The sequence below is a fragment of the Ambystoma mexicanum genome, chromosome 3p, assembly GCF_040938575.1.
Source record: "Ambystoma mexicanum isolate Mex_15411 chromosome 3p, UKY_AmexF1_1, whole genome shotgun sequence".
NCBI lineage: Eukaryota > Metazoa > Chordata > Amphibia > Caudata > Ambystomatidae > Ambystoma > Ambystoma mexicanum.
This window is the reverse complement of record NC_090925.1, coordinates 1216150526-1216173546: the sequence shown is the minus strand read 5'-3', so window position 1 is coordinate 1216173546 and position 23021 is coordinate 1216150526. Positions and strand designations below refer to the sequence as shown.

At 44.1% G+C, this 23021-nt stretch overlaps 1 protein-coding gene across 2 annotated transcripts in view; it reads left to right on the top strand.

Moving 5' to 3' along the window:
- Positions 1 to 23021, top strand: part of ADAMTS2 (ADAM metallopeptidase with thrombospondin type 1 motif 2) — a 2237498-nt gene that overhangs the window by 1570116 nt on the left and 644361 nt on the right. For both annotated transcript variants that reach the window (XM_069652661.1, XM_069652662.1), the window contains one exon: positions 13717 to 13862. In XM_069652661.1, the coding sequence (XP_069508762.1) occupies positions 13717 to 13862 (146 nt within the window). The remainder of the gene's footprint in view (positions 1 to 13716; positions 13863 to 23021) is intronic.

The following is a 23021-nucleotide window of genomic DNA, read 5'->3' as shown; positions in this document are numbered from 1 at the left end:
AGACAGCTATAAGGCAACATCTCAGTCTTACTATGCAAACCAATGCCACTGTAGCTCCTCGCACAACAGGAGCCAACCATCAAAATAAACCTGTCCCATCTCAGGGGCACTCCTACCTTACCCCCACTTTCACGCCCCAGTGGGGGGGTCTTTCCCAATTCGTCGACCAGTGCCGTGCCACCACCAAAGATGGATTGGTGTTATCCCACATCCAGCAGGGTCACATGCTGGAGTTTGTCAAAAGACCACCCACAATTCCTCCCTTACAAAAGGTTGAGAAGCATGTACCCTTACTACTAGAGGACGTAAGATCACTGCTGTCGAATGGGGCTATTGAACAGGTCCTGTTGCGTCAATGGGGACAGGGAGTGTACTTCAGGTACTTTCTTGCAAAAAAGAAATCCGGAGACTAGAGGCCCATCCTCAACAGCTTCCTCAAGGCTCAAACCTTCAGGATGGTTATGCTGCAGCACGTCTTTTCTCAGCTGCATGAGAAGGACATCCTTGCATCATTAGATCTAGAAGATGCATATGTCCACTTCCCAATTCATCAGAAACACAACAAATACCTATGCCTCATGGTGGCCACTCGCCATTTCCAATTTAAGGCCTTGTCTTTCGGTCTTTGCTCCACCCCTAGGGTATTCAGCAGATGCCTTTCCCCGGTGGTGGCACACCTTTGTCGCTCAGGTATACACGTCTGCCCTTACCTTTATTACTAGCTTGAGCAAGCAGGCTTCCTTTCTTCTGGCTACTCGCCTTAAGGAAAGAATCCTCATATGCTTTCAGTCACCAGGGTTCTCTCTTTTCCAAATCCTGTCAGACCCCCATCGCAGCATGCACTATAGTTGGGAACTCAGCTCAACATAAACTCTTGCATAGCCACTCCCTTGGAGGACAGGGTGCAGCCCATTCTTGCCAAGGTCCTCTTACTCTCACAGATGACAACGGCCTCAGTCCATCACCTAAAGTCCTTCCTACGGTAGTTGTCTTTGTGCATTCCTCTCCTTCAGCATTGCAGACACTGCATGCACCCTCTCACCCTCTCTGGGTGTTTCTCGATGCACGGTGACAGCATGCTTTGGGATCCTGGGAGGACAAGATCCTTCTAATGTTGCACTTCAGGAAGGGACTGCGCTGTGGTCAGTGCATGTGGTTCAGGGTCACGGTCACAACAGATGCCTCTCTGGAGGGCTGAGGAGTGCATGCAAGGGATCTGCATGCACAAGGTCCCTGGGCACAAGAAAAGAAGACTCTTCATGTTAATCTTCTGGAGATGCACACAGTGTTTTGGGCCGTCAAATCCTTACTGCCACAATTCAAAGGTCAAGTGGTCCAGATATTCACCAACAACAGCACAACCACAATATTCTACATCCGCAAGGAAGGTGGCACCAGATCTCTTTCCCTGTCAGCAGAGGCTGAAGTCCTCTGACACTGGGTGTTGGACATGTTCCTCATTCCTGTCTACCTTCCAGGTGTTCAGAATATGATTGTGGATTGCCTCGGCAGGGAACTGATCTCCTGCCACGAATGGGCTCTGCCGCATTTGACATCTACGGGCACCCTCGAAATCAACCTCTTTCCCACCCACACCAACAAGAAGTGTGTGGCCTTTGCCAGCAGGTTCCATCACCTGGAGTATCTGGGGAATGCCTTTACGTTCCCCTGGGAGGGGAAGTTTCTGTATGCCTTTCCTCCGATTCCCCTTGTGGCTTGGGTGTTAAATGTTTCAGACATCAGTTGTGGCCCCGGCCTGGCTGAGACAGCTCCGGTACTCCTTGCCCTGTCTTCTGTGACGCTGATGAAGCTGCCTGCTCTCTTCAATCTTCGGTCCAGCAGCGACGGTGCAGTGTTGCACCTCAATCTCTATGAATATGATGGCCTGGCTCCTACGCTCCTAGAATGTGACAATATTTGGCTACTGCAAAACTGTAAGGACATTCTGGAGATGGCTTGCGCTTCTTCCACCCTTGCCTGTTACAGGAGTAAATGCAACCACATTTCCTCCTGGTGTGAGGGTCAAGACTTTGACCCTTTCAACACGCAGTCTAAAGGTATCCTGCCATATCTGCTATCGTTGGCTCGAGCGGGCCTGGCACATTCCTCCATCAATGTGCACCTTGCAGCAGTTTCAAGCTATACACGTTCCTCTATCAGCCTTTCTCTGTGGTCACACAGATTAAGCAAGGAGTTGCTCGAGGGTTTGTTTCGTTCCTTCACAGCTGTACAGTGGCCGGCCCCATCCTGGAAGTTGAATGTCGCCCTCTGTAAGCTCATGGCCCCACGCTTTAAGCCGTTGCATAAAGTGTCCCTCAAATTCCCATCTTGGAACAGAGCTCTGTTGGTCGCCATCACCTTGGGTAGTTGTGTGGATGAAATTCAGGCTTTCTTCTGCAACCCTCCTTACTTCGCTTTTCACAAGCCCAAGGTGGTGCTGCCCACTAACCCTTCCTTCATGATTAAGGTCACTTAGATATTTCACATTGATGAACCAGTAGTTTTACCCATCTTCTTTAGTTCACCTTCCTCTCCAGCAGAATGCTCTCTGCACTCTCTGGATGTGGTGTGAGCTTTAACATTCCATGGGCCTCATTACGAGTGCGGCAGTAAGGGATTAACAGCACCGGTAAGGATGCCGGTGCCGTTACACCTTACCGCGGCATTCCGAGGTCCCTTAGCGGGTCCCACTGAGGCCGGCTGGTTTTACCAGCCGTCCTTAGCGGGAGTCGCTAAGGGACCAGGGAGCTAATAATGGGCCCGCTATTTGCGGGCCCGTTATTAGCTCCTTCCCCATTCCCATTGAGCCCTATGGGGGCTCGAATGGGGAATGGTTTTCAGAATGGGGACTTACCGGGTCCTCCAAGGTTGGAATGACCCGGTAAATCCCCATACCGAGAACCCGGACCCGGTATGCAGTATGGGGGCAGCCATGTCGCTAATAGCACCATGGCTACCTCCATACTTGTAATGAGGCCGTATGACTCTTGCACAAAGATGTCCCAGAAGACCCCTCATCTCTTAGTGGATTTTGTCCCCCCTAGAATGGGAAACAAGCTTTCTAAACGATTGACTGCCAGGTTGCTCTCCTCCTGCATCTCTTTCAACTGGCCAGCAGACATCTCCCAGGCAAGCCCACAGCACCCTCTGCAAGGGTCCTTGACTGCACAACAGTTTTCCTCTCCGGGGTCCCCTTACTGTACATCTGCAGGGCCGCGACCTGGAGATCTGTGCACACCTTCACAAGGTTCCACGGAGGAATGCAGGATCTGTATGTCTGTATGTTTGATTTGGTGTGAATAAGTGTGTTAAAACAAGTGAGTAATATGATATGAATGTGATTATGAATGTTATTGCCACTTTCGCCCCTAGGCACTTTATATTGAGATTATCAGATTGTGTCCATTCTGGTTAAAAACAAAATAAATGTATTTTTTTTTAAACCTCAGACTCCAGTGTTTTTTCAGTGTGAACTTGAGTAGGGTATGGTCCTTTTTTTGGTGGCTTACCCTTGACTTAGGCAGGAAATTAGGTGATGCCCACCGACCCTCATGTGACAACAGACCTTTGCATATTCTTGTTTTTTCTGACCCCGGGTATCAGGGAGTTAGGGGGTCCACTGTCCCTTATGTGTAAAGTGGGTCTGAAATGGGCCACAGAAACATTTTGATATCTGGGGGGTGAACATATGCCATGAAGCACGGTCCTCGCATGAACAAAACACTTTGAGATTACTAAGAGGAATAGAGAAGTCAATGGGATTCTGGAAAAAGCTGCCACTGTTAGTGATGGGACGGGTAGCATTAACGAAGATGGTGGTGCTTCCCCGCTTGCTAAATCATTTTTTCAATGTTCCCTTTGACATTCTTCTTTAGTAGGATGAACGCCTTGGTGAGTGGATTTATATGGGGGCCAGGGAGGCATAGGATCACATTGAACCCAATGTGCTGAGACTATGCTGATGGCGGGGTGAAGCCGCTACATTTTGTATTGCACTATCTGGCAGGACAGATGCAGCTTGTTGCCTGGTTGCTCTTAGACGAGGCCACATTGGACACAACATTATTCAAGGAAACAGTGGAGCCATATCTACTGAAAAAGGTACTGTGGCTTAATGACAAGGGAATACCAGACTGTCCCCACATATTACAGCTAGGCAAGAGAATATGGGTGAGCTATTAGGTCTTGGTGAATCATATTCCCCAAACATTCCCCTCACACTCTGTATTTATTATTTGGTCGTAAAAGGCTTGCATATTTATCATTTGGTCAGAACTGGTCTGTGCATGACAACTACTATGTTCCTCCACATTCCTTTTGTCCTACACACTGCACTCTCTCACTGGAATTCAAGAGACAAGAGGAAAGTAGAAGTGGAGCTCAAAGAGAAGGAGAATACAGAGAGGTTGAAAGATAAGGCCCTGATGAAGATGGGGCAGAAAGGCTGTAAGGAGACCAAAGGATAAAGAGGACAGTTAGTTTCTGGAAAAGGTATTCTTGGGAATCATTCTCCAGTCCAATATACCCCCAGATTAGTCTTTCAGAACGTACAAAGTCAAAGTTAGCCTTACAAACGGAATTGACTTAACTGTAAATAACCGGGACACGAGTTAGCATATGTCTTGGCAACATCCTTCGGTGAATCTCTTCTGTGCTTCCCATTCCAGCCCCTCAAGGATACCCTCATTGTTTGTTTTCCAGACTTGTTCTGGTGTGCCAATCTGACTCCTCCATCCTGAGGTGAGGCTGGCGTTTTGCTCTGTATTTCCTCTCTGCCTCCCTCCTGCTATATTTTCATCTCTTCAAAGTCCCCACTACCACCTCCTTTTTTTGCTCGTCTTTGAATATCCCCATGACCTGCCCCTAAGGCTCCAGTGCTGCCGGGATTACCCCTTCAAAAGTTCCTCCTCTCTCACCTAGCTTCAAACCACCTCTATGGTTCTCAATGGACTGCCTTGGTTCTACTGCACCACTGTGCCTGGCAAACACTTCTATTCTTATTGGGTGTTGTTTCTCAGTGTGTGATCTTCCCACTCATCTGCTATTGAGCCGCCTTTACTTCTCTGTATATCTCCTACTTGAGACCCTGTATTTCTTCTTGGAGTACTCGTTATTACAATGGCATATTTCCCTGGACCTCCAGGGTTGTTCTCTGCCATTTAGTAAGACTATAATGAAAGGGAGGGTGGCGCGTATGTTGGCCAAGCACTGTGTCCTTAAGCACTCTTCTGGGTAGGTCCTCTGATGTGGTTCTTGCTGATCTATGCTAAAACCTAATTTGAGTCCTTTTGTAGTCCATAGGGATTGTGTGAAGATTCTGCTCCTTAACTTCCCGTGTTTCCCCTCCCCACCATTCCTGGGGCAGTGGCATCCTGGCAGCGTCGTTCATCCGGGAGCTCTAGGGTCAGGGCAGAGGGGTGGTTGGTGTCCGAGTTTGGGAAGCTGCAGTGAATATGTGTAATCTCCAACATTTCACATGAGCATTCCATGCACTTCTATGCATGTCCCCATTGTTTCTGCACATCTCCCATCCTTCTATCCACTTGATCATCCCTAACCATGTCTACTCACTCCCTCAAGTTGCTCTTAATACCCACTATTTCCCCTGCCACCTCCAATACCATTCATACGATTGGGCTATTGAAGGCCAAATCACTCTGTAAGGAAACTTGCCCGCTCACTAACTACTACCCCCTTCTCTCTGACATGGCGATCAATAATACTTGGATCTCCCCGAACAACACTGCAATTGGAACAGTGCTTTTCCATTACCCCCTCCCACTAGGTGTTTTACCAGGGTCTGTTGTTTGACCGCTTTTCTTCATGCTGAACCCTGCCTCTCTGCAAACGAATCATTTCATTTGGCTTCTCCTGACACATATTTACTGGCAATACTCAAATCAAATGGTTTTCTCCTTCTTTTCCTTAACCCCTGATCCAACCCCCCATGTTTTAAATTGGCTTGCTGACATCCACCATTGGTTGCCAATTAAATGGCCAAAGCTCAGCTCTCACAAGACTAAAGCAATCTATCTTCCAGCTCCCAATGTCCCATCCCACTCTGGCTGCTGCTATCCTTTCACCTAATCTCCCCACTCCACTCCATTCCACAAGGCTCATAAAATGTGGGTCATATTTGACAGTAAATTAAAGCTCCATCTATTCATTCTCTCCCCCACGACAGCAGCCAAGCTAAACCATCAGAATAATCACAAGATTTGCCTTCTCCTTAATAACCATTCTACCATTACTGCTGATTTCTGCTCTAGGCTCCTTCTTAGCTTTCCTCTCTACTTTTGTCATCCCTTCAATAAAATCCTCACATTTGCAACTTGCGCTTACAAAGAACCTCCCATGCTCCTCCCGCTCTCTCCTCTGCACAGTGCCTACATGTGAGCTGGTACTCAATGCAACATATTTCCCTCTTCATATGCCTCCTCTTCATATTTAAATCCATTCATGCAATATCCCCCTTTGCTGGACTACAGTATCTCTCTTTACTCCCTATCTCACACCCTGAGATCTCCTGCCCTGCTCAATCTTGTAGTTCTCCACCACCTTGCACACACCCCTGCCTCCACTCCTTCAACCTCCTTGCTTCCCACCACTGGAATTCACTATTTCCATAGGCCTTTAAGACTTCTCTCAAAATATTCCTTCTATCCAGGGAAGGGGCACTAGAGACCTACAGGGCCCCCCTGGCCCCTCGCCATTGCACTCTTATGCAAATGACTGCACATAGCTAAAATAACAATAATATCTATATATAATGGAATGTATGTTTTAGTCTGTGTTGTCTGTCTATCTATCTATATTATTTTTGTATAGCGCCGCTAACCCGAAGGCCTCAGGGGGCTCACAAAGACAGAACATCAAAGAAACACCAGGAAACAGACACACAGAAAAAAGAAAGGGGCTAAAACACATTAGCCAAGTTCTTTGTCAAAAAGGAAGGTTTTCAAGTGTTTTTGAAGAGGTTGGTTGAGGCACTCTCCATAAGAACCGTGGGAAGTGTGTTCCATAGAGCTGGGGCCTAAGAATTAAAACTTGCTGCACCAATTTTCTTGAGGTTAACTTGTGGTTGCCTAGGTCTGGTGGTGTTGTTAGAGCGTAGAGCACTCTAAGAGGGGTCTTATTTATTCTTGTAGTCAGATAGGGTGGCGCCTCATCCCTTAGGCATTTAACGAGCACAACTAGGCCCTTAAACTGAATCCTTTGTTGGACCAGAAGCCAGTGTAATCTCCTCCGGGCTCTCCAGCGCATGTTCCAACTGGTATGTATCTTCCATCTCCACCTGATTATCAACCTCATTTATTATCACTTTGACCTTTTGTAAAACACTGTGCAAATGTTTTACTCTGCTTACTGCTGTTGTCCTCATGGAAATCATTTTTGACTTCCCTTCTGCTCAATAAATGCACTGAAAGCAATATTCACGGTAGGGCTACCCAAGATATGGCAGCCCCTTTGGTCGAATGTCCTAGGGTGACAATGCCTGACATATGTATGGTTGCATACGTGAGCTAATCCTAACATATGCATCCACCATTATAGCATACATTTGTGGAGTATTCAGTCGTCATTGATGGGCAGACAGAGTGTTCTTTCTTCTGTTTCTAATTTATTGTCTTTACTTTTAATAATACTGTTTTGCAACAGTCTTATCTGCATATCGATTGGAAAATATGTGTTGGTAAAGTTTCTTATGTCCTTATAAATGGAAGGACTGTGATGAGGAAGATGGATGAGGTGGTAATGGCTAATTTATAACCAGTCATATTTATTAGCCTGAATCCAAATATTCATCAACCCGCTTCTACTGAAGCTATTCAAAAAGTTGTTTTGGTGCGTCTCAGGGTTTTTTCTAGAGGCCAGCGGGGAATAGGGGAGGAGTTAAAATATATGTATTTGTGTGTTTGGGTGCATCTCACTTGCCTGGCTCGGAGTGAGGGCTCACTTCAAAGATGTAAAAACTGTGACCCATAAAACTTTGACTCAGAGTAAGGAACTTTATCAGTGGCTTGTCTTTTTCAAGGTGAAGCACAACTTAAAAACCCAGATAAGGTTCCACCAGATGCTGATTTGCAATGTGGACAGGGCCCTGAGTAGCTCCACAAGGGAAGGAGGGTTGATTTGTATTTGTATTTTATCATATTTTATATAGCGCTTTTAGCCAAAGCGCTTCACAGAGAACACAGAGAGCAATCAGCGGTACATTAAAATAGCAGTTGAAAGCGGTGTTCAGAGTCGACCGGTGACAATCAAGCGAGTGATTGACGTAAGCGAGTTTTTAAGGAAGAACGAACGAGAGGATAGGAAGTAATAGAGCGGAGAGACAGAGGAAGGAGATTCCATCGAAGGGGGGCAGGAAGTTGGAAGGAACGGAAACGAGATTGCGCACATGGGGCACGGGGAACATTGAGTCGAAAAAGACCAGCAGAGGGGAGAGGCAGAGAAGGAGAATAGAATGAGAGAAGAGAAGCAAGGTAAACGGGGGCAAGACCATGAAGAGATTTGAACACTAGACAAAGGAAGTTGTATTTGAGCTGATAAGAGAGCAAACAAAGTGATCGAATAGAAGAGTGATAGATTGATTTGAGAGGGGCAAGACGTGAGCAGGGAAGGCCAAAGAATAAGACAGAGCAGTAAAAGAGTTGAGAAAAGATTAGCAAGGAGACTAGAAGCTTAGTGGCATGAAAGGTAAGAAAAGGGCGAATTTTACGTATGTTGTAAAGATGGAATCGACAGGCACGTGAGGTAAGAGAGATATGATGAGCGATGGAAAGATCAGAGTCAAAGTAAAGGCCAAGATTGCGAGCAGTTGAGGAGAAAGAAAGATTAGAGGGAAGAAAGGAGATAGAGGGAGGAGGAGACGGGGATGGAAGAGTATTAGCGGGAAAGAAAAGGACAATGTGGACAGGGCCCTGAGTAGCTACACAAGGGAAGGAGGGTTGATGTGCGATTATTGCGAGTGGAGGGAAACCAGAAAGAGTCTCGGGGAGTGTCTGCGAAAAGGTAGGGAGTGAGAGGGTAAGATCGGTTGAAGACCGAGTCTTGTCTCTATTTGGTTGCATTTGTTCTTTAATCACAAATGTGCCCCACAATGGTTACAACTACATAACATGAGTTAACATACCCTATTATGAGGCACTCGCTTTCTAAGCATTTGCTCCGTTTCACTCGCAGAATGCCCACCTTCATCCAGTACAATAATGAACATTCCTTCTAATTAGTATCGTCCACATTGCCCCTTGTTTAATTTACTGTGTAAGGGTTTGTCAATAATCTTTAGTTGGTGACTCAATTACAATCTCCAGAATATTGTTCCTAAATCAAAAACATATACAATGATTCAAGATTTACCCAATCTCTACAGAGTGCAGATCATGACTAGATTTTCTGGTACTTGATCAGGTATGCAATATTCACAATAGTGTCCCTCAAAGTGCTTCTCTTCAATTGATATGTGATATATTTCTTAGCCATCCCCCCATATTGGACTTGCCCTGATGTGGCCATCAGTATTCTAGAATTATTGTCCAGGTGAGTGTTAGCACTACGTATCTTACTGAACGACTGGACCACTATTAAAAGGCTAGAGCCAGGTGACAATGGACCCAAGGCTTCAAATATGTGGAGACTAACAGGAAAGCAGATCACTTCCTTCTCGGGGCTCTGAGGGCAATTCATGGTGAGCTCAGAAACAACAGGTCTGGCACTACAGGTCCCCCAATCTCGAGCAATGGAAGAACATGTGGGAGGATCTCTTAAAGTGGGTGCCTCTCAAGACGGTCGCCCACTAAGTAGTCTTGTTCTTACTTGAAAGCATGATGCTTTCAGAGAGATCTTCCGGGCCTCTTCCACTTGGGCGCAGGGCCACAGGTTAAGTTAACCTTCCCAGTGTCTGGACTTTGTCCATGGAGCAGACCATAGGTATGGCCTTTTAATCTCCCATGGCATGATGTAGTGCATGCTGTGGGGAGGTGTGCACTGGGAGTAGCCATGCATACAGTGCATGCCATGGTGTGTGATACAGTGCATACTTTGGGGTTTTCAATGCATGTTACGAGGCATGCTATTGTGCATGTTGTGGTGGTTGTGGACATGGTGAAAACCGTTTGTGTGACCTGCCACAACATCTGACAACTGGTACATAATTAGCCATTTACAGCACCCAGCACTGTTTGGTAGCAGTTCAGATATGACAAGTGCCGGAATCTCAGCTTGCTAGTTGTTTGTTGTTCAACTACTAACTGTTAATTCTTTAATTCCTCTTCTATGATTTTTCCTCCCCTATTTTTAATAAGCCATACCTCACAATCTTGGGCTTAATGCCGAAGGATGCAGCTGAAAAAGGAATTGGTCATGGCTACTGATTTACACTCATTGAGAAAAATGTCTGTCTTCAACAATAAAGCCCATAAACTCACTACAGCAAATGGGATCAAAGCTCAGAGAAATGATAATATAAAATGTCTGCTACTACATGAGCTAAACAGATCTTGCTTCAGCTCACTCCATCCACCAAGTCCTTATTTTATTTATTTATTTTATTTATTACATTTGTATAGCACACAGACAGCCCAGGGGCATTGTGGCGCTGTTACTTGTAGGAAAACTTAGTTACAGTGGGTACAGGGTTCAGACATTAGACAGTATTATACATAATATGCATAGAGGGTCCTTATTACAAAAGACTAGTTGCACTAGTGAGCATTCAAAGTAACCCTGAGAAAGGGGAAGGACGTCACATCAGCAAGCAGGGTTGATCAGGCGAACAGGGTAGTTTTCATAGCCTTGCGGAAGGCAGTGAGTGATGGTTCAGCTCACAGGGAGGTGGGGAGGGCGTTCCAGTGTAGGGAGGTGAGGTAGGGGAAGCTGGCACCACCTGCTCTGGCTCTTTTGACCCTGGGTACTGAGAGCATATTGGCATAGGGTGTCCTGGTAGGTCTTGTGTAGGAAGCAGGGTGGATTCTTTGTGATAGATAAGCGGGTGCAGAGAGGTGAATGCACTTGTGGGTGATGGTCAGTGCTTGGAAGATAATCCACTCCTTTATGGGGAGCCAGTGGGATGCTTTTCTGGTGGCAATGATGTGCTCTCTTTTAGAGATGCATTGTGCTGCACGCAGGGCGCTATTCTGAATTACTTGCAGTTTCTCCAGGTTTTTGGTGGAGGTCCCTAGGAAGAGAATATTACAGAAGTCTAACTCAGATCCAGTGATGGCTCAGATATCTTTGGAGAGAAAGCGCCTGGCTGCATTGAGAAGTTTTTCATGGTAGGCAGCAGAGGAGGCGATTGCATTTACTTGCCTAGTCAAAGATAGATTAGAATCTAGATAGACGCCTAGAGTTTTTACTGTGTCCGATACTGGAATTCTGATGAAGTCAATGGTGAAGTGGCTAAACTGGGTGTCAAGTTTTTTGAGGGTGTCAGGGGATCCTACAGTAGTTTCTCAGTTTTGTTTGAGTTGAGGCAGAGACCGTTGACAGCCATCCACATTTGGATGGTATTGTAGATGTTGTTGAGAGTCGTGGAGTCGGTGTCATAGTCCCCTGTAAGTGTAAGGAGGATCTGCGTGTCGTCAGCGTAATTGGTGTAAGAGATGCCCACGGCATCAAGGATGAGAAAGAGGGGGCGAGTAAAGATGTTATAGAGGGTGGGGGGAGAGGCAAGAGCCTTGAGGTACTCCGCATAGCATGATGGTGGGTGAGGCAGTGGCTATATCAGAGAAAACCTGCATGGTCCTGTCTTGTAGGAATGAGGTGATCCATGTGGAGGCTTCTTGGGAAAAGTTGGCTGTGGAGGTGAGGTGATGGCATAGGATGTTGTGATCTACAAGGTCGAAAGCAGCAGAGAGATCGCAGAGAAGAAGCAGGACAGGTTTACCTTGGTCTCTTGCATCGTCCATCTGGTTTTTGAGGTCGAGTAGGGCAGTCTCTTTCCCATGTCTAGGGCGAAAGCTGGATTGTCTCAGTCCTAAGAGTTCGAGGAAGTGCTGAACTTGCAGGTATGCTGCTTTGTCCAGAATCCTTGAAATGTAAACAAATGTAGCTGGCTGCATGCACTGTACATCTCAAGCGTCAGAAGGCTGGAAGTCACAAGTCATCAACGTGAACTTTCTTGAATGTAGGTGTTTTAAAATAAAAGTAAAATAGGAGCTGGAAGGCACAGGGGAGATAGTTCACACAAGTGGGACACCACAAGAGGGAGAAAACAAAAAGTTGCACTCTTAACCGATATGGCCAACGAGGTATTGGTGTCTGCAGAAGCAAAAGAGAAAGGGTATTCAGTTTTCTGAATTTACTAAAATGGACAGGAGTTACTTTATGACAAAATGATGTGGACAATCTCATTGTAGTCTAATCCATATAAAGGGAGGAAAAAGGCACTATGTTCTAAGTTTGATGGAAATCTTACAGACAAAAAAGAAAATCAGGCGAAAGATGTGAAGGCTCCCATATTGAACATTTTATATTTTACATCGATACTTTAGAAACCTTTTATGAAGATGTTATAATTTGGAGTAATTTCTAATATCAGAGATGATTCCCTGTTTGCACCGTGGACCTTGGGACTACACTGATGGCACAGTACGAGCCTATGCTTGCCATGGCTATCTAGAAGCGGTCAATAAGTGACTGCTCGCATAGAGGGCTTAGTTACCAATGCCATCAATGAAGAACACCTTATGCCTGCAGGAGGTCCACAGTATTAATGTGATCCATTGCAGATCTGAGCGAAGCAGCTATATCCTGTTTCAGCTAGCGATGTAAAATGGATCCCAGTGTATGTTTAATACCTTAGCCGGGGCCTGTCAGATGCCCCAGAAGCACCTGCGGTGCATGTGGCTCGAATTCTAAGCAGCCCCCAGCTTGTCCTGTGGCCTGTCTATGTTTATTGTAGTATGAATCTTTGAGCCCCTCATCACATTTTGCCGGGGGCTAGATTGATTTGATGCTGCACCACTGTACCTTGAGATTTGCTTATTGCCCTGTAGAAACCCACCAATTAAGGGAATAATTCATAAATAATTTACTCTGACGTGACCTTGACTTAAGCCTACGTGCATCTGTTTAATTCCCAAAGAGCTGACTATGAGTAACAGTAGGTTACTCCTGCTTACTCCCGCATACTCCCAGTAATTCAGGAGCAAGAGTAAGTCCAAATTACTCACTAGTAACTTGTTTTTGAATCAGCCTTAATGCATATTTTACATATATAGTTTAATATGCTCCCAGTTCTGATATCTTCATATCATCTTTCACAAAAAACATTTTTCAAGTATCAATAACTTGTCCCGGTTGTTAACAATATTAATTTCAACGAAATAATAAACTTCGTGGAAATCACTTCGAATTTTTTATTTTAATGGTGGGCTCCCCCCAAAAACCCTTCACCCATCACTACCAACCCTCCCCAAACCCTCCCCTCCCCCTTTTCCCCTTAATCCACACACACATATATATATATATATATATATTCGAAGTCATTTCAACTAAGTAATTTGCTGCGTGAAAACAACAGGAGACCATTCATGATGTGTCAAGAAAGCATAGAATATTGTTATATTAAGTTAGGAAAATTGATTTGAGGTGAAGAGATGGGTTGTCATATTGGAGAATCGGTTGGCTGCCTGACAGACCTTTGATGAGCTGCATTTCTACCTGGCATTTCAGTATAATTGTATGACATCTCACCTTGTTTTGTTTTCAAAGCACTGCTTCAAAGGCCATTGTATCTGGCTGACCCCGGATATCTTGAAGCAGGACGGAAACTGGGGAGCATGGAGTAAATTTGGCTCATGTTCTAGGACTTGTGGCGCAGGTGTGAAATACCGGACAAGGAATTGCGATAATCCACAGTAAGTCTACCACAAGCATATGAGTAGCTTGACATCTATTTTACAAAGGCTTATCTTAAAGCACCTCCTTCTTTCTGTAGATTCAATCTTTGATATTCACATCTGAGTACACATATAAGTGGCAAAGAACGGGTGAAAGGAATGGTCCACTTTTTAACCCACAGTGCTCCCATAAACTAACCCTTGCACATCTGCATTTTCTTTTCACATATAAATGTCAGAGAAACAAAGCACCATAAAGACACACAAAAAATATTTATTTAAAAATAATTTCATTAAAAGGAATTGGAGTAAATCTTCACAGGTTTCGTTACATTTTGCCATTTGTTTAGATAGTGTCAACTTAGTTTTCTAGGTTATAAGATCAATTCTAATTTGCCAGTGAACCATCACCACACATAAAATAGGTATTTATGCTTTGAGAGAACAATTGAAACAGTTTATGGTTTTCTTTTAGTAGACCATTGCCGCCTTGTCAATTCTGCAGAGATGCCAAACCATGATTTGTTTTCAACAACTTTGTCAAGTAATGCTCTCTGTGAGGGGGGATTCGGGAACATAAGTGGAAGAGGATTGAGGGGTGTAGGTTGAGAACCTCAGCAGTGATTTTCGAGATTCACGTGGGAGACTATATTCCTACATCGGTCTGCAGCTTCTTGCCACTCTCACTAGCTCCAGCACACAATAAAATCAAACACTGCACCCAAAACCACCCAAGTAGCCGTAAACCTGCTGATATATTTCCAATTATTCTTAAAAATATGAATTCCTATTTTGGGTCTGAAACAATCACCTCCTTGCAGGAGAGGTTGAAAATGTACAATAAAAATACATTTTGCACCTTTTCTTTTATCATTGATGAGTTCAGAAGGTAATCATATCTGTTTAAAGTGTTTGTGTAGCCTCGGGAGGCTTGATTACTGCAACTGTGTTTATGTAGGCCTCCCATCCCAAATTGTGGGCAATTTCCAACAAGTGCAGATATACTCAGCCATGCCCACCCTATGCTCATCCTTAAGTGGTTATACCATATCACTCTTAGACTACACCATTGAATGCACTCTTTACCTACCAGTCAAGCAGATGGGGAACACAAAACACTCTTAATTTTTCATATTTGCATGAACAGGCTGCTAGCTACCTCGCCGAGCTGGTTCTCCAATACCATTTGACTACTAAGATAGACCTCTGAAAGTGTGATAGTGATCTGGCTTATGTAGCACTTATTATAAGGCGGCCCCAAAATCCCAAATAAACCCAGAGGATTAGGAGTCAATCCAAACCAGACTCAATGACAGAGTAGACAAAGTGCACAGCAAAACCCAACTTTATTCACATTGAAACAAAGCCGGGACAGCATACCAGCATTCAAGTCTCGCTGCTCTCAACATACTAATTAGAAACAATAGCTTAAGTACTACAAACTCGTCATCGCTGACGTCATAACATAATATCAGTTTACAAAACCTACAGGGAAGGGGGATAGGTTAGTGGGTTTGGCTACATGCATATTCCTTCAGGTTTAAACATTGTATTGGGTTACAAGTATCTGATGGCTCCCCCTGCAACCATCCCAATATTGATAAAAGTTAAAAGTTGATAAAAGTTAAACTACATCATCTTCATGACAAGGGGTTGGTTGGCATACTGTTTGATGGGTGGCCTGATGCTAAGGATTTTGATATGATGGCACATTGCTAACCAACCTTGGACACTTGACAGTTTGTCAGGATGTGAGCCAGACATTGGCCCTCATTACGACCCTGGCGGAGTGGGATACCGCCAGCGGTAATCGCGGCGGACCCGTCCGCCCTACTACGAGTTCCCTTAGCGCCATGGAGGTTTTCTCCGCCTGGTTTTACCGGGCGGAGAAAACCATGGCGCTAAGGGACCTCGTTGTTAATTACGCCGCCGTACTTTACGGTGGCGTAATTAACTCCTTCCCCACTCCCATTATACCCTATGGGGCAAGAATGGGAATGGGGAAGGGTAAAATGGGGATTGGGGATTTACCGCTCCGCCAAGGTCGGCATGGGGTGGTAAATCCGCCAACCCCCATGGCGCTATCGGCGGCTTTCCGCCATGCTCCGCGGTGCATTTTGCACCGCGAATTCCGCCAGGGTCGTAATGAGGGCCATTGAGTAGTGGGAGAGAGGCCCATGGAATGGTCTTCCTTCAAAGAAAAGTTGCCATCTCTCATTCTCAGGCCATGAGACTAAGCAATCCCGTTGTACTTGGCCTTTTTTGGCATCTCGTGTCTACGTGTATGCCAGTTGTCCTATATGTGTTTGCTTCTAATGAATGGTCAGTGTTCTCCAATTATAGGTCACGTGCTATGAGACCAAGGCAAGGTACTAAACAACATGCATATAGGTGAGAAATCGACTTTGGAATGGAAAACAGTGCAGCAAAACTCACACATGGCAGAATTGCAATTTCTTAGTTTTCACAGGTTTAAAACAAGTAAACAGCTTAAGAAATGAGCTAAACAGTCAAAATCATAAATCGGGTTTACTGATGAGGGACAATGGCACATAACAGGTATGAGACTGAAGTGAAAGGGTAACTCTTTATGGGTGACATTATGGGATTCTTTATAGGAAAGGAAAATCGGATTTTAAAAGGGAAACCATTTCACAGGCAAACTCGTTTTGTTAGCAAAATGATTTGTTTTACTGCAACTATATTTTAGTGGCTAGATTGTTAAAGAAAGACACGGTACAGAAGGAGGTTAATGTGCAAGGTTAACCTATTCAAGCCACGTTCATCCTTATGGGAAATCAATTAATTTATTCAAAATAGTACTAAGGACCTACACAAAGGACTGAACTGATTCGGAAAGAATTACGCTACACATGGAGACTAACACAGATTTTCCTATGGAAAGGAGACACAAAGGATTCTGACAATTCAAGATTTTACTAGGATACTTATAGGGCTTTTATAGGGTTGGACAGAATGCAAAGTAACAGAAGGTTGTATGCAGCTATTTGATACTGGGGAGGGTGATACTTACAAAATGCTCTTGAATTGGGTTTGTGGGCAGCTAACCGGGTCTCTAGACAGCAGGACAAGGATCTTGTCACTGTGCAGCGGCTGGGCTCTTCTTTAAGGGAACAGCGGGCCAACCGGGGTCTGGTCACAGTGGACACCATGATTCATCAGCTGGGCAAGGACAGGTCTGGTCACTGAGTTCTCCCAAAGGGGTCAGCAGCTTTCCTCCTTTTCTCCCTGAACTATTTGGATTTTTGAAGGGTTTAGTTCTTGATAGTGGTTCTGCCTGGATAGGAGATTCTGCCTGGATCTGGATCAGCTACCTCTGGCCTGGCTCTGGAGTCTGATGTCTTGCAGCGTGAATGTTGAATGTTGAATGGCTGAAGGTCTGGATACTGGATGTCCTGAATTTTGAATGTCGGATTTTTGAATGTCCGGACTGACTCTCTCTATGCTTCTCCCCTTATAAGCAGGGTGACATCAGATAATTTTTACTATGTGGGCAGAAGTAACCTGGACATACCTTTAAGGTAGGATAGGTCAGGCTGTGGATATCGCCACCCCCCTGTAGGCAGATTGGATCCCGGGAAGTGACATCAGTTTTAGTGTGGGTGTTTTAGGATGTGCTTTGTTTCACCAAAGTTACTTTTGCCAAAATCAGTTATGAAACAAAACCCTTATTTTTACAATTGTTATCCTCATGAAAATCAGATAGGCAGATTCCATATTTTATAAGGAATATGTCATTTCAAACCCAAATCTGTGCAATGCTGCTTTGCCCTTCTGCCATTCTTTCATAATTTGTAAGGAAAACATTTCACCTAAAATTCTACAAATGGCCACACATGAGCCTAACAGTGTCGTCCATATTTCCATCAAATTTTACATCTGTGTCATGTACGCTTTCCCCATAAATGCCCCTTTAATGCCATTCATGTCCCCCACATGTCAAGATGACCCACATGGTCTTATTGTAATGGTGCAAAAATTACATTAATAACCGTTATAATTTCACATTACTGCTTATTCAGATTACTGAAACAAATGTCTTAATGTAAAAAGTCTTTTAAATCAAATGGGCTGGCTGTGTTCCCAAATGTGGGCAGTCTTTCCAAACCTCAGCCAAATGTCTTTCCCTGGTCAGCTTGCACAGGGGTTGTCATGACTCCTCCTTTGAAGTCCTTCAGTTTGAATGCAGGGGATTTCACACTTCTGAGGAAAACACATGGGTTAGAATCTCCCTGTGTCCTTGGGAGCATCTCTGCCAAGCAGTCTGAGGCACCCTGTAATTATCACACTTGACAGCCCAAAGAACAGGGTCCCTGCCCTGGCAGTATCAGATCACGGGATGGTGCGACATATGGCCTTTACGCCAAACTGGTCCAACAGGAATTCCTGAGCTTCAGCCAGGCTATTGCAGTTCTTTTTGTGAGGAAAAATAAAATATACAGAGTAAAATATACCTATATTTTTACAGCTTTTCTTCCCAAAATATACAGTTGTGTTTCTGGGCATTTTACAGTATTCTTCCCATTTAGCACAATGTCATTTCACTGCTTTGCAAAGCAGGGTAAAAGGGTTTCATGTTCATTTAACAAATGCGGTTTTCCTCGCATTTTCATTCTGAAGGCTTTCATAGCTCTGGTCAATTTCTATACTCAGGGATATGTTCAAGGAATGGGTTCTTAGAAACTGACACCAGGCAAGGAAACAGAGAGCTCCTTTTGAAGTGCACTGCGTGTGTTAATTTGTTTACAAAGTGAATCCTAGCCGTGCGGACTGAAATTAAATTCCTGCTTTTCACAGACTTTATTTGACACAGCAATGCTATTCAGGGAGGGAAGGCCCTCATTTGATGGTGTTCAACCTGAATATAGATGGGCATGGCTGTGTTTTCCTGAAACCAAACTGGGTGATATTTAAAGATGAAAGTAGCACAAGTGCAAGGTCATTTTAAACATGGACATTTTCTTATGTAGTTTGACATTTTTGAGGTGACAGCACAGCAACGCTGAGCCAGGCTGCCTTTGAATTCTTCTCCTTGGGTTCACATGAAGAAAATAAATGCAGCCATTCTCGGGGTGTCTTTGTTCCATCTCGGCCCATATGTGCTCAGCAGACACAGCGCAGCCATCATTTTTGTAACTGCTAAAATGCAGTTTTGTGATGCAAGGGAATATGTACTCAGCAGACACAGCACAGCCATTATTTCTGTAACTGCTAAAATGCAGTTTTGTGATGCAAGGATTTCTGTTGGGCTGGTAAATGTACCCCACAACCCGCGGATTCAGGGAAAAGAAACAGTGTCAGCGAGGGCATGGTACTGGCGTGACATAGATGGAGTCTGTGTACCAGACATGAGAGAGGCAGAATGCTGAAAAGCAATGCTATGTAATGGACGAGTACTCAAGATGGTGCTGACATTGCGCAGCAACTATGTAGCCATAGAAGCACCAGATGGGAGAAGTTAGCTAATGAATCAGGACAGAGAAGCTCATTAACATGATCACTACGGAGAAGCTCATTAACATGATATTCAGTACAGAAAGGCTCATTATTATGGATTCAAAAACCTGCTCAGGGATACCAAACAGACCAACCCAAAACCCCTGAGGCACCACCTAAACGCACCAACCAAATTCAAGAGCGGATACAATTAATGAAGCCCAATAGAACCATAAAGGTGGTTGGATGAGCCCAGTATAGAGGGCAGCCGGACTAGAATACACAGAAGAACAGGAGGACATTTTCCAAGATGCTTTCTGCCAGAGCAGGGGGACTGTCACTTGGTACAAAAGGGCAGATTTTCTGGTGGAATTGCTTTCTACCCAGATGCAGATAAAAAGGTATTGGAGCCTGGCAGTGGTATAGGAGGGGCCTAAGCATTTCATCTAGGTTATGTTCATACATTACAAAGTGAAGCTGGAAACCAGGTTATGGTGAGACCAACCCAGGTTAATGCTGAAGTCTAGGTTGTGAGGAGACCTACTCAAAGGAATACTGAAAAACCAGGTTCTGGAGAGACCTGCCCAAGTGAATGTTGAGAACCCAGGTTGTGATGGGGCCTGAACCTTCGAATGCTAAGACAATGATGTCTCCTAAAGTCCAGACGAGACCTGTCTGCTCGAGTGAAGCACCAGAGGTTGGAGTATAAATCTGATGACACAGAAAGGAATGCTGACCAGGGATCCAGTTCAAGCTGGAAGGTAAAGAGGCTAAGCTGACTGAAGCCTGGAGAGATGGCTGGGAAGCCAGAGACTGGATAGAGGTCTAGAAAAGAAGTTTAAAAAGCACAAAGACCAAATAAGGGGCCAAACTGTGAGTAAAACCCTGAAAAGGATTACCAGGAAAAGCTATTTTGTGTTCAAGACCAGGAATAGACTTTGCAGGACATGATTTATGAACTCTTTTGTTGGATATGAATTGGAGCATTTGTGTTTTAGCTTTGGAGGTTAAAGAATTCTTAAGCATAGGTTTAGAACTCTGTTGGCCACATACTATGGACATATTGTTGCAGATTAGGGAGTTCCTGGAGGAATAAGGATGTGTAAGACTAGGTTTGAACTTCACAATGTGGTTTGGGACTACTCCACTGGAGGTGTGGGACCTCTAAAGAATACCCCATGTATGTTCCTCCATACTTCACGTTCTTTGCATTAGCAACGTCCTTGGAATTTCTAGAGATTCGTTTAGTTCTTTTACACATTCTCAGACTGGCCTGCAGGGCAACAGAACAATACTTGAATGGTCAGCTAATATGCCAGTGTAGACTGTTTTGTTTTATTTGGGTCCAATTGGGCCAGATTTGTGGGCCAAATTGGACACATTTGATGAGTTACGGCACTGAACAGGTGGTATTATTGATGCATTTTACCATCCAAATGTGTTTGAAAATTGACAATGTTCAACAAATCTGACCAAAAAAGCCCTCGTAGGTAGTGTTCAAACAGTTTGCCAAGAGAAGTAACAAAATGCTGTATGTGATTGTGGGCCACTTTGTAGTGGTTCTGAGCTCTATTTCCTGCCCCAGTCCAACCCTGCCTATAGGCACTTGCTACAACCCCTTCCCTAACAAACACATAAATAAACACACTTGTTTGAACCACAACCTTCTGGTGGCACGTGTATTGTTGCATGACTTTCCATCATTATCCAAGGTTTGTTCTCATGCAAAAGTTGATTTCAACTTCAGAAGAAATTATTGATCAGTTGGCTAAGGTCCATGGTAGGTGGTTCTTTATCTTAATGAAGCCAAAAGCATTACAAAGCTGGTCGCTAGAGTTTTTCGCTAGTGAAAAGGTCTAGATGCCTGGGAATATTAGGCCTGTTCCACTTTTGCAAGTGAATCATTCACCTTGAAGGAATGGTTCTATGGAAAAAATCATTAATCCAGTGGCTGTTCATTTGATGATGGCTGGGTTTTAGAGGAGCTATCCAACCTTTCATGTTCATGTTGCCACATATTCCTTTGGTCCTATGTTGCGACCAGCAACATTTGTTCTAATGAACGGCAATGAGAAGTTTAAGGGTACATAAAACTGTGATCTCTGTATTGCCTGGGGCCATTAGAGTATGTGGTTCTTTGGAAAGGTCTTTCGAAACAGCAGCCTAAGTTTGTTTACTTGCATAGGGACAACAGTCTCATGAAACACTTGTGTACAGGCGCAACTTATATCATATCATGAGAGTTCCCTAATAAACCCAGAGAATTGTCACAGTAGTGGGGATAGATTGCTAGGGGGCTGGGGACAGCATGTCCGCCTGCTGCAGGGGGGCACAGGCCCAAAGGTACAGATACTGGGGTTCTGGTTACATTTCTGTTCACTGGGTTCTCCTCACCTCCAGGAAAGGTTACAATATATCAGCTTCTTTCGAGAGCACTCCTGGGTGGGACTTCTGATTGTGAACTCAAAGACTGCTGAAAACATAATATTATTTTCTGCTGCGGTGGTCCAGCTATGGGATCTCTCCTGTAGGATACTTTACTTGACTCTGTACTTAATTGAGAGATAGCATGGTGGCTTTGGGAGATGCCTAAAAGACAGTAAGGACCATCAAACTGGTCAACAGACATGAATTGAAAGAGGAGGAGGAAGAATGGGGAATGAAGAAACACTTGTGTACGAGCGCGATAGAAATAAAATATCAATTAATCAATCACATGGAAAGTGGGGATTGAGCTTACACAATAAAGGATAGAGCAAGCACAAGAGTTGCGGTAGCATGAACGAGGTGATGCGGACCTTAATTGTGAGGAGATAGGAAGGAGGATAAACATGAATGAAAATGAAGAGACATTATTAAGAAGTGTGGAACAAGTATGAGGAAACCTGGGCCATAGGTGAGAGATCACAAACTAAGCAGGGTGGAGAATTCATGAGGCCCAATAGAGCGACCACAAGGTAGGGTGGTGCATTGACGAGAGAGGATAGATTGTGAGCAGCAGATTAAAGAGAAAGGACTGATATGCAAGGGAGGCGCATAGACATAGACGAAGTATTGTGGATGATGTCTCGAACATACCTGTGTGAATATAGACACAGCTGTTTTTTTCGATTTCAAAATGTCTTATGAACGAGGACAATTTTGGCCTCAGTGTCATGTTCAAGATTCAAACTTTTCAAATAGTAATTAGTGCATTGGGAAATATTCTCATGTTTAATTTTGCTCAAGAAGTCCAACCAAACACATATTTGGCAATATTCTTCAAACACGCACAATCTTACAAAATTGTTAGTGAATACATTTAAATCATAGGTAACTAGATTTGAATGTTGTGGCAATAAACCTATTTTAGCAAGATGATGTATGTCTATGTATAATGCAAATGTTTTAAATAGTGTAAACATTTAAGACTAAAGTGTGCCAGTTCATAATTTTAAACCGAAACATTCCAACCGAAGTGTACAACAGTTATGAAGAGCTGATTTTTAAATACATAAGCAAAACATTAACACTTCGGAAAAGTAAACATGAGTTAGATTATATCAACACAAATAAAAGATGATGGGCAATTTTAAGCATTGCTTAATTTGCACAAAAAAAAAAAAAGAACAATAAGCGTCAAGGCACAAAGAAATTTTAGTGGGCGCTGCCGCACATAGCTGCCTTTACCTTTGAGGGTCCTTTAAACGAATGAAAAACCAAGCGAACATGTTGCATTTT